The following is an 11,419-nucleotide window of genomic DNA, read 5'->3' on the forward strand; positions in this document are numbered from 1 at the left end:
GTATATATATGCAAGCTTATTTTGTAAATGTCGTAAGCGAGATTCAGGCATCTGTCAATTATCTTGCGTTGTATGATGGCTACCCGCCACAGCAGGTATTGTCAGCAGCTGTATTGTCAGGCTGCCAATAATTATACAAAAAAAAGAATATTTGATGTTGTAATGTCGAACTGGACAACTACACATTCGCGTTTTTGAGCAGTTTTAATTTTTAATTTACATAATAAAATATTATCTATTTACATAGTAAATAATTTTAAAAACAAGCCACGAACTCAGCAACTCATTTATTTAAGTTTAATTTAAAAAAAAAAGACGAAACATTCTCTTTGTACGCGGCCGCCGCCCGCGTCGCGTCGCCCGCGTCGCGTCGCCCGCGTCACCTCGCATTAGCACGTCTATACCTATAGTTGTTGTGCGACTCAAACATAAGGAAGTCATAAAGACATTAAGCTGCGTACGTGAATTAGATCAGGGTACATAATAATAGTGGGTCACCAGCCAGTGGGCACGCGTGACCACTGGACGAGAGATAACTTCTCAAATAACATTCTGATTATTTAATTACATTATATGTTTACTATGCTTATAATATACCTAATAAATGATCCTAAATGTTAAAAGACACTCAAATATCCGGTCATCTGTCCTGCCTATTTGGCTGAGAGACTCAGTGGTAGTTAGAGGATGTTCCAAAGAATAATAAAAAATTAGGTATGGTTTATCTCGGCGGCGGCTCTTCCAGCGAGATCTTTGCTTTAAAAACTGTGTCATTACTTTTTAATAAATATGTAGATCGCAAGAACGTCTGTTGCTTGCGATACGTACATTAAGTGAACTGGACGAGTGCTGGGGAACGATCGCTTGAGGATCCCGCTACAAGCTACGGCTCTTCGATCGGAGCCCAGGGTTCGTGTCCCGAGCGGGCCAGCGACATCCATTGTCTTTGAGTTCGGCTCTACAGCAGGTGTCCCAGGTGAGCGGCAGGCGCGTTAGCCAATCTAGAGCAATAAATATTTAAAGTAAAACCATTTTGTTTTACGTTTTTGAAGGCTTACTGTAATGACCACGTTGTTCTTGGAATAATGACTTGAATAGTACAAGTAAATCGAAAGTGGAGGAGCGAACGAGGGCGTCGCGCGCTCAGTCGGCCGCTGTCCCCGGACCTGACCGTACCGCCGGGCGCCCCTCGCCGCGCTGGACCCACATCCACGGAGCAGGATGCTCAGGTCCACGGGCCTGTCCAAGGTGTACTGCCGCACCGCAGTGACGCTGATGCTGTGTGCGACTTGTTGTTCAGGAGGAGGCATCTATAGCTTGAACGGTGAGTAGAATATTAAATATAATAATAATACCACCACCCTGCCTATTTCTGCCGTAAAGCAGTAATGCGTTTCGGTTTGAAGGGTGGGGCAGCCGTCGGAACTATACTGAGACCTTAGAACTCGTATCTCAAGGTGGGTGGCGGCATTTACGTTGTAGATGTCTATGGGCTCAAAAAAAACGCGCCTAGTATGCATCCGTGAGCAACGGCCGGGGCCATGGCTTTTGCGAACAACTAAACACAAGGTCCTGTGAACACATGTCCCATGAACATCTGCTGGTCTTCAAGAATTTCCTATACTTAAGGAAAACGAATATCTATTCTTTTTTATGTAATATAAAAACACCTGCTACTATCGCGCGCGCTGTTTATTTACAAATTTTCTTCCCAAAACATTACTGTGGATCTGTACCGGTCCAAAATAAATTTGGGAGATAGCTGAGTGGCAGCGCGCGTCGCCGCCGCATTACTTCGTGAATGGAAGAATGTTTGATGATATTTTTTCTAACTACAAAGTTGCCTTCCTTGGTTTTTGTTAATGTGTTTTTGTTAATGTGTTTTTGTTAATGTGTTTTTGTGCTAGTGTTATAGTGTGCAGTGTGATGGTGTGTAGTGTGCAGTGTGTAGTGTGTTAGTGTGTAGTGTGTAGTGTGTAGTGTGTAGTGTGTTGTGTAGTGTGCAGTGTGTAGTGTGTAGTGTGTAGTGTGTAGTGTGTAGTGTGTAGTGTGTAGTGTGTAGTGTGCAGTGTGTAGTGTGTAGTGTGCAGTGTGTAGTGTGCAGTGTGTAGTGTGCAGTGTGCAGTGTGTAGTGTGCAGTGTGTTGTGTAGTGTGTAGTGTGCAGTGTGTAGTGTGTAGTGTGTAGTGTGTAGTGTGTAGTGTGTAGTGTGTAGTGTGTTGTGTAGTGTGCAGTGTGTAGTGTGTAGTGTGTAGTGTGTAGTGTGCAGTGTGTTGTGTAGTGTGTAGTGTGCAGTGTGATGGTGTGTAGTGTGCAGTGTGTAGTGTGTTAGTGTGTAGTGTGTAGTGTGTAGTGTGTAGTGTGTTGTGTAGTGTGCAGTGTGTAGTGTGTAGTGTGTAGTGTGTAGTGTGTAGTGTGTAGTGTGTAGTGTGTAGTGTGCAGTGTGTAGTGTGTAGTGTGCAGTGTGTAGTGTGCAGTGTGTAGTGTGCAGTGTGCAGTGTGTAGTGTGCAGTGTGTTGTGTAGTGTGTAGTGTGCAGTGTGTAGTGTGTAGTGTGTAGTGTGTAGTGTGTAGTGTGTAGTGTGTAGTGTGTAGTGTGCAGTGTGTAGTGTGTAGTGTGCAGTGTGTAGTGTGCAGTGTGCAGTGTGCAGTGTGTAGTGTGCAGTGTGTTGTGTAGTGTGTAGTGTGCAGTGTGTAGTGTGCAGTGTGTAGTGTGTAGTGTGTAGTGTGTAGTGTGTAGTGTGCAGTGTGTAGTGTGTAGTGTGTAGTGTGCAGTGTGTAGTGTGTAGTGTGTAGTGTGTAGTGTGTAGTGTGTAGTGTGTAGTGTGTAGTGTGTAGTGTGTAGTGTGTAGTGTGTAGTGTGTAGTGTGCAGTGTGTAGTGTGTAGTGTGCAGTGTGTAGTGTGCAGTGCGCAGTGTGTAGTGTGCAGTGTGTTGTGTAGTGTGTAGTGTGCAGTGTGTAGTGTGTAGTGTGTAGTGTGCAGTGTGTAGTGTGTAGTGTGTAGTGTGTAGTGTGTAGTGTGTAGTGTGTAGTGTGCAGTGTGTTGTGTAGTGTGTAGTGTGTGTAGTGTGTAGTGTGTAGTGTGTAGTGTGTAGTGTGTAGTGTGTAGTGTGTAGTGTGTAGTGTGTAGTGTGTAGTGTGCAGTGTGTAGTGTGCAGTGTGCAGTGTGTAGTGTGTAGTGTGTAGTGTGTAGTGTGTAGTGTGCAGTGTGCAGTGTGTAGTGTGTAGTGTGTAGTGTGTAGTGTGTAGTGTGTAGTGTGTAGTGTGTAGTGTGCAGTGTGTAGTGTGTAGTGTGCAGTGTGTAGTGTGCAGTGTGTAGTGTGCAGTGTGCAGTGTGCAGTGTGTAGTGTGTAGTGTGTTGTGTAGTGTGTAGTGTGCAGTGTGCAGTGTGTAGTGTGCAGTGTGTAGTGTGTAGTGTGTAGTGTGTAGTGTGTAGTGTGTAGTGTGCAGTGTGTAGTGTGTAGTGTACAGTGTGTAGTGTGCTAGTGTGTAGTGTGTAGTGTGTAGTGTGTAGTGTGCAGTGTGTAGTGTGCAGTGTGTAGTGTGCAGTGTGATAGTGTGTAGTGTGCAGTGTGTAGTGTGTTAGTGTGCAGTGTGTAGTGTGTAGTGTGGCCCATGCAACTGCTTGACGGTGTGTTCGTGTGCAATAGATCGGTTAACGGTTATAATGCACTCACTAAGTATTTAAAGTAGAAGTTTAGTGCAAATTTTAATTTACTATACCTCAACTGTCTAGTCCAGTGATTCTCAACCTTTTTTTTGTTGCGGAACATATTTAACGATTTCAAGATTTGGCGGCACACAAAAAAAAAGATAAAAATTATTTACTTACTACAACACACTGCATAAATAGTTTATCAAAAAAATTTAATATACGAAATAAACTAAAATATAATATAATTTTCTTTTGTAGATTTAAATATATATTCATGTTTAAAATATTTTTCTTTTAAAATGATATAATTTAATAATATTAACATTATTATATATTCGCAAAATTTGGCGGCACACTTTTGAAATTTGGCGGCACACAAAAGTGCCGCGGAACAGTAGTTGAGAATCACTGGTCTAGTCTCATACATACGAATGCAGTCCCCATACTCTTGAATTAGTTAAATTCTGATGCACATGCAGCCCACCTGCGAGCAAGTGTCCTGTGGCTGGGCTGCAGATGGCGCTGTGGCGGGCATCAAAACCGAATCGGGAAGTCATTCGTTTAAAGTGAAGATGCTTGTCACAAAGTGTTTGCTTTTAGACACACATATAAGTTCTTTATCTACAAAATTCCGTTGAGTATACATAATAATAATAATAAATATAATAAAAATAAAAAGCCTTTTATTTCGTACAAGTGACATAAAAAGTCCGGATTCCGATAGAGGCACCCGTCACGTGCGGACGTGCCCATCGACCACTCGATCGCCCGGCCTTTGTTCGCCCGGCTTTTGTTAGCCCGGCTATTGTTCGCGCGGCCTGTGTTCGTGGTACATCTGCCGACCAAGTGTTTTTTCTGGAAGTTTTTATTTGTTTTGTTTCTTTTTGTTATTTCTGTGTTCGTGGTACATCTGCCGACAAACCGTTTTCCAGGAAGTGTTTATTTGTTTTGTTTCTTTTTCTTATTCCTGTTTTGTTGTGTTTTTTCTTTGTCCTGTAGTAATCACGCCGCATCGCCACCTGTGTTCAATAGAACCGCTCAGTTCCGAGAAGTTGGGGCCTCGCCGCAAGGCGAGTGTATTCAAAGTCCCGGGGCAGCCCCACCTGGGCACGTATCCGTAATGAACGCTGTATTCGCGGAATTTCTCCGGCTTCGCTACCCAAAGCTCACTTCCGAGTTTCTGGCCTTCAAGGCCGACCACACAGCAAGCCCTCTCGTGGACTCCGCCGACCTCGCTGCTCCTGCGTCGCCTGTACCTGCGTGCAAAGCCTCTGCATCGAGCACCGCAGCCTCCGTCGTGCCTGCCGTTCCCGCGTCGCCTATACTGGCGAGTAAAACTGCTGCGTCGTCCGCCGTGGCCACCGTTCCAGCTGTGCGATCATCCGCGGCCTCCGTCGCGCCCTCCAAAACACCTGCTCGTAGGTCACCTGCGCCCGCCTCCTCGTCCTCCGACTCTGACTCGGAGATGGAGGTCGACCTCGCCCCCGCCTCATCGACGGATGGATTTACCCTGGTACAAAAGGGTAAGAAGCGTGCCGCGGAGTCTCGAGCTCCCGCGGCCGCTAAAATTAGCAAAGCCGCGAACGCGTCGCGCCCCCGCCCCCAGACTCCCGTTGCGCCTCCAGCCCGTGCCACTCCGTCGCCGCGTCCGGTGGCACAAAATAAAACCCAGTCCCCTCCTCCGGTAATCCTTCAAGAGAAGGCAGCTTGGGATCGAGTTTCCCTGGCCCTTAAGGCCAAAAATATCAATTTCACGAATGCCCGTAACCTCGCGAACGGCATCCAAATAAAGGTGCATTCATCTGATGACCATAGAGCCCTCACCTCTTACCTCCGTAAGGAGCGTATAAGCTTCCACATTTATATGCTTCAGGAGGAGCGCGAACTCCGCGTTGTAATACGCGGAATCCCTAAAGAGTTAGATGTAGAGCTCGTAAAAGTCGACCTGTTAGAACAAGGCCTACCAGTGAATTCTGTGCACCGTATGCACACCGGTCGCGGTAGGGAGCCATATAATATGGTTCTAGTCGCTCTCCAGCCTACCCCCGAGGGTAAGAAAATCTTTAACACACAGACCGTCTGTAGGCTCTCTGGTATCGCTGTCGAAGCCCCCCATAAAAAAGGCACTCCTAGCCAGTGCCATAACTGTCAATTGTACGGGCACTCTTCCCGTAACTGTCACGCGCGCCCCCGATGCGTCAAATGTTTAGGCGATCACGCCACGGCCCTATGCACTCGCGATCAAAAAACCGCGACGGAACCGCCTAGCTGCGTCCTGTGTCGAACACAGGGTCACCCCGCAAATTACCGCGGATGCCCCCGAGCCCCGAAAATAAATCGCCGCGTCGCCCGCCAAAACCGCCTCCGAGCTTCCGGCCCAGACATCAAAGCCTCGGCACCCTCTGCGTCGCAGGCTAAGCCAGCGTTCGTTCCGGCGGCGGTGCCCAGTGTCTCGGCCTGGGCGAAACCGCTGCCGTACACGAACACGGCTACAACACCCTCCTCCGCGATTCGTCCCTCCCCCGCGACTCGTCCCTCTCCCGCGACATGCCCTCCGACCGCGTCCGAAAATCTCGCTTTAGCGATCGACTTCTTTCAGTCGATCAACTTTGAGCGCGTTAACGCTTTGGGCGACGCCATTCGCGCTGCCTCCACTGCACAACACTTTATCGTCGTTGTGCAGGAATACGCCGACGTATACGCGTCATTAAATACGTACGTCCTCCCCTCACTCCGCCGGTAATCAATGGCGTATATAAGTAGAATAAAGCATCTATCCGTAACGATAGGATTTTTTAACGCTTACGGTCTCGCAAATCAACGTGATCAGGTTTCTGACTTTTTGCGTGACCATCAAATTGATATATTTTTAGTGCAGGAGACCCTACTTAAGCCCGCGCGCCATGACCCTAAAATCGCGAACTATAACATGGTCAGGAACGACAGGCTCTCTGCCCGTGGTGGTGGTACCGTCATTTACTATAGAAGAGCCCTGCATTGCGTCCCGCTCGATCCTCCCGCGCTCGCTAATATCGAAGCATCAGTGTGCCGAATCTCACTGACGGGACACGCGCCGATCGTTATCGCGTCCGTTTATCTTCCACCGGATAAGATCGTTCTAAGCAGTGATATCGAGGCGCTGCTCGGTATGGGGAGCTCTGTCATTCTGGCGGGCGACCTAAATTGTAAACACATCAGGTGGAACTCACACACCACAACCCCGAATGGCAGGCGGCTTGACGCGTTAGTCGATGATCTCGCCTTCGATATCGTCGCTCCGTTAACCCCGACTCACTACCCGCTAAATATCGCGCATCGCCCGGATATACTCGACATAGCGTTATTAAGAAACGTAACTCTGCGCTTACACTCGATCGAAGTAGTTTCAGAGTTAGATTCAGACCACCATCCCGTCGTTATGAAGCTCGGTCGCACTCCCGATTCCGTTCCCGTCACGAGGACTGTGGTGGATTGGCACACGCTGGGCATCAGCCTGGCTGAATCTGATCCACCATCGCTCCCGTTTAACCCGGACTCTACCCCGTCTCCTCAGGATACCGCTGAAGCCATAGACATCTTAACGTCACACATCACCTCGACATTAGATAGGTCATCGAAACAAGTTGTAGCGGAGGACTTCCTTCACCGCTTCAAATTGTCCGACGATATTAGGGAACTCCTTAGAGCTAAGAACGCCTCGATACGCGCCTACGACAGGTATCCTACCGCGGAAAATCGAATTCGAATGCGTGCCCTACAACGCGACGTAAAGTCTTGCATCGCCGAAGTCCGAGATGCCAGATGGTCTGATTTCTTAGAAGGACTCGCGCCCTCCCAAAGGTCTTACTACCGCTTAGCTCGTACTCTCAAATCGGATACATACTCATCGGATACAATCGGATAGTAACTATGCCCCCCCTCGTAGGCCCCTCAGGCCGACTCGCGGCGTTCGATGATGACGAAAAAGCAGAGCTGCTGGCCGATACATTGCAAACCCAGTGCACGCCCAGCACTCAATCCGTGGACCCTGTTCATGTAGAATTAGTAGACAGTGAGGTAGAACGCAGAGCCTCCTTGCCACCCTCGGATGCGTTACCACCCGTCACCCCGATAGAAGTTAAAGACTTGATCAAAGACCTACGTCCTCGCAAGGCTCCCGGTTCCGACGGTATATCTAACCGCGTTATTAAACTTCTACCCGTCCAACTCATCGTGATGTTGGCATCTATCTTCAATGCCGCTATGGCGAACTGTATCTTTCCCGCGGTGTGGAAAGAAGCGGACGTTATCGGCATACATAAACCCGGTAAACCAAAAAATCATCCGACGAGCTACCGCCCGATTAGCCTCCTCATGTCTCTAGGCAAACTGTATGAGCGTCTGCTCTACAAACGCCTCAGAGACTTCGTCTCATCCAAGGGCATTCTCATCGATGAACAATTCGGATTCCGTACAAATCACTCATGCGTTCAACAGGTGCACCGCCTCACGGAGCACATTCTTGTGGGGCTTAATCGACCAAAACCGTTATACACGGGAGCTCTCTTCTTCGACGTCGCAAAAGCGTTCGACAAAGTCTGGCACAATGGTTTGATTTTCAAACTATTCAACATGGGCGTGCCGGATAGTCTCGTGCTCATCATACGGGACTTCTTGTCGAACCGCTCTTTTCGATATCGAGTCGAGGGAACCCGCTCCTCCCCACGACCTCTCACAGCTGGAGTCCCGCAAGGCTCTGTCCTCTCACCCCTCCTATTTAGCTTATTCGTCAACGATATTCCCCGGTCGCCGCCGACCCATTTAGCTTTATTCGCCGACGACACGACTGTTTACTATTCTAGTAGAAATAAGTCCCTAATCGCGAAGAAGCTTCAGAGCGCAGCCCTAGCCCTAGGACAGTGGTTCCGAAAATGGCGCATAGACATCAACCCAGCGAAAAGTACTGCGGTGCTATTTCAGAGGGGAAGCTCCACACGGATTTCCTCCCGGATTAGGAGGAGGAATCTCACACCCCCGATTAGTCTCTTTAGACAACCCATACCCTGGGCCAGGAAGGTCAAGTACCTGGGCGTTACCCTGGATGCATCGATGACATTCCGCCCGCATATAAAATCAGTCCGTGACCGTGCCGCGTTTAGTCTCGGTAGACTCTACCCCATGATCTGTAAGCGAAGTAAAATGTCCCTTCGGAACAAGGTGACACTTTACAAAACTTGCATAAGGCCCGTCATGACTTACGCGAGTGTGGTGTTCGCTCACGCGGCCCGCACACCCATAGACACCCTCCAATCCCTACAATCCCGCTTTTGCAGGTTAGCTGTCGGGGCTCCGTGGTTCGTGAGGAACGTTGACCTACACGACGACCTGGGCCTCGAATCAATTCGGAAATACATGAAGTCAGCGTCGGAACGATACTTCGATAAGGCTATGCGTCATGATAATCGCCTTATCGTTGCCGCCGCTGACTACTCCCCGAATCCTGATCATGCAGGAGCCAGTCACCGTCGACGCCCTAGACACGTCCTTACGGATCCATCAGATCCAATAACCTTTGCATTAGATGCCTTCAGCTCTAATACTAGGGGCAGGCTTAGGGACCCCGGTAACCGTACTCGTCGAACTCGACAAAGAGGTCGACGTGCAACCTAACCCATGCATCAGCCCGCTGAGTTTCTCACCGGATCTTCTCAGCGGGTCGCGATTCCGATCCGGTAGTAGATTCATTCGCGAAACAATTGCTCTTGAGTTGTTAGGTCTCCTTCGGAGGCGCTCGGGCAGTTGTTAGCGAATCCCACCCCTCTTGGCTGAGCCTTTGCTCGCCCACCTGTCCTGGTGAAACTGGAAAGGCCTTCGGGCCACCAGTAAACTTTCAATCATAAAAAAAAAAAAAAAAAAAAAAAAAACATAAAAAGTGACAAAAACAAAAAATTAATGCAATTCCTAACTAATAAAATTAAATATTGTATCTGTTGTATAATATTAGGTATTATTTCCCACTTGCAAGAACCCCTCCTCGGGTAAAGGCCTCCTCCAAGGATAGCCAATCTTCTCTGGATTGCGCAATTTTAATCCAATTTGTAGTTGCTACTTTCTTTATATCATCTTCCCATCTAGTATATGGTCTTAACCTCTTTCTTTTTCCTAGTGGACCCGTCCATGTTGTTACCTTTTTGTCCATCTCTGGTCCTGAAGGCGTGCAACATGTCCAGCCCATTGCCATTTTAAAGTTAAAGCTTGAACTAGTACATCAGTTGCTTTGCTAATTTTTCTGATTTTTGAGTGACGGATTTTCTGTATTTTCTTTAAATTTAGCACACTACGCTCCATTCCTCTTTGGCATGTGACTATTTTGTTTTTTATATTGTTACTAAACGTCCATGTTTGACATCCGTATAATAAGCAAGGCAGAAGGCAAGAATTTAGAACTTTAGTTTTGAGATTAGTAGGCAGGTTACTCTTGAATATTTCTCTTAGACTCCAATATTTGTTCCATGTCAGTTGTACTCTACGGTTTACTTCTAGGTCATTGTGATTTCCGTTGAACCCTATTTGTTTGCCAAGGTATGTGTATACTTCTGTGTACTTCAGAGGTTCGCCTTCGACTGATATTGGTGCCTTTGTGTTGTTAGTCATAAGCATAGTTTTTGTGCGGTTGATTTCTAAGCCTACTTTCTTGCTAGCTTCATTTAATGATTCTATCATGGTTTCTAGTTGAAATCTAGTTTCTGTAATAAGCACTATGTCATCTGCGAATCGTAGGTGGCTTAGGTAGTCATTTTTAATCTTAATTCCGTATCCCCTCCAGTCTAGTGAGCTAATTATCGATTCTAGTGTGGCTATGAATAATTTTGGGGATAGTGGGTCGCCTTGTTTAACTCCTCTTTTCACTGGAAACCAGGGGCCAGCTGTCTCTAGTTTAACTCTATTTCTGCTATTTTTATAGATGTTTTTGATTACGTTGATGTACTGTTCTTCCACTTTTTGGCATCTTAGAGATTCCCAAATGCTGTCGTGGGATATGGTGTCAAAGGCCTTCTGGTAATCAATAAACGCAAGATAGAGTGGTCTCTGCATTTCTTGGTATTTCTCTATAAGAAGCTGTAGCGTATGTATGTGGTCCATAGTTGAGAATCCTTTTCTGAAGCCCGCCTGTTCCACAGGTTGCCTTGATTCTATTGCACTACTTATTCTCTCGTTAATAATTGAGGAAAAAAGTTTGTAAGTTGATGGTAGCAGGCTTATCGGTCTGTAGTTCCCCACGTCGTTTGGATCTCCTTTTTTATAGAGTAAGATTATATTTGACTCTGACCATTGGGTGGGTGTCTCTCCAGTTTCCAGAATCAAGTTAAACAATATTGCGAAAGGAGAAGCCAGCAAAGGTGTAGCTAGTTTTAGAGATTCATTTGTAATGTTATCCGGGCCTGGGCTTTTGTCTAATCTTAGTTTCTCCATGGCTCTTATGACTTCGCTTACCTCTATGTGAGTTACGCTTTTATTTTCAAACATGTATTTTGTATTTTGACTTGTGTTGATGTTGCTGTGTCTAGCGCTGTATAGGGTTTTGTAGTAATCGGTTGCTATATTAATAATTTCACTCCGGTTGTGTAGTGCTATGCCATCTCTTTTCAATCCGCCGATCCATGTTCTGTTTGTCCTTAATTCTTTGAAAGCTTTTTTCGTGCTTCCCGTTCTGCTAAGATGTTTGTTAATAATCTTGTGTCTGTGATTTATATAATCTTTTTTTATGCATTTATTTACAAGCTTGT

General features: G+C 46.8%; 1 protein-coding gene across 2 annotated transcripts in view; it reads left to right on the forward strand.

Annotated features, from left to right (window-relative positions):
- Window positions 1-11,419, forward strand: part of LOC114242302 (nose resistant to fluoxetine protein 6) — a 35,135-nt gene that overhangs the window by 8,122 nt on the left and 15,594 nt on the right. Inside the window, exons 1-2 of one of the 2 annotated variants that reach the window (XM_028173402.2) lie at window positions 691-976; window positions 1,099-1,324. The exons of the other annotated variant lie outside the window; for it this stretch is intronic. Coding sequence (XP_028029203.2) covers window positions 1,222-1,324 — 103 coding nt within the window. The 5' untranslated portion in view covers window positions 691-976; window positions 1,099-1,221. Of the gene's footprint in view, window positions 1-690; window positions 977-1,098; window positions 1,325-11,419 lie in introns of those variants that run through there. 2 annotated transcript variants of the gene reach the window in all.

The sequence above is a fragment of the Bombyx mandarina genome, chromosome 19 (genome assembly GCF_030267445.1).
Source record: "Bombyx mandarina strain Sakado chromosome 19, ASM3026744v2".
Lineage (NCBI taxonomy): Eukaryota > Metazoa > Arthropoda > Insecta > Lepidoptera > Bombycidae > Bombyx > Bombyx mandarina.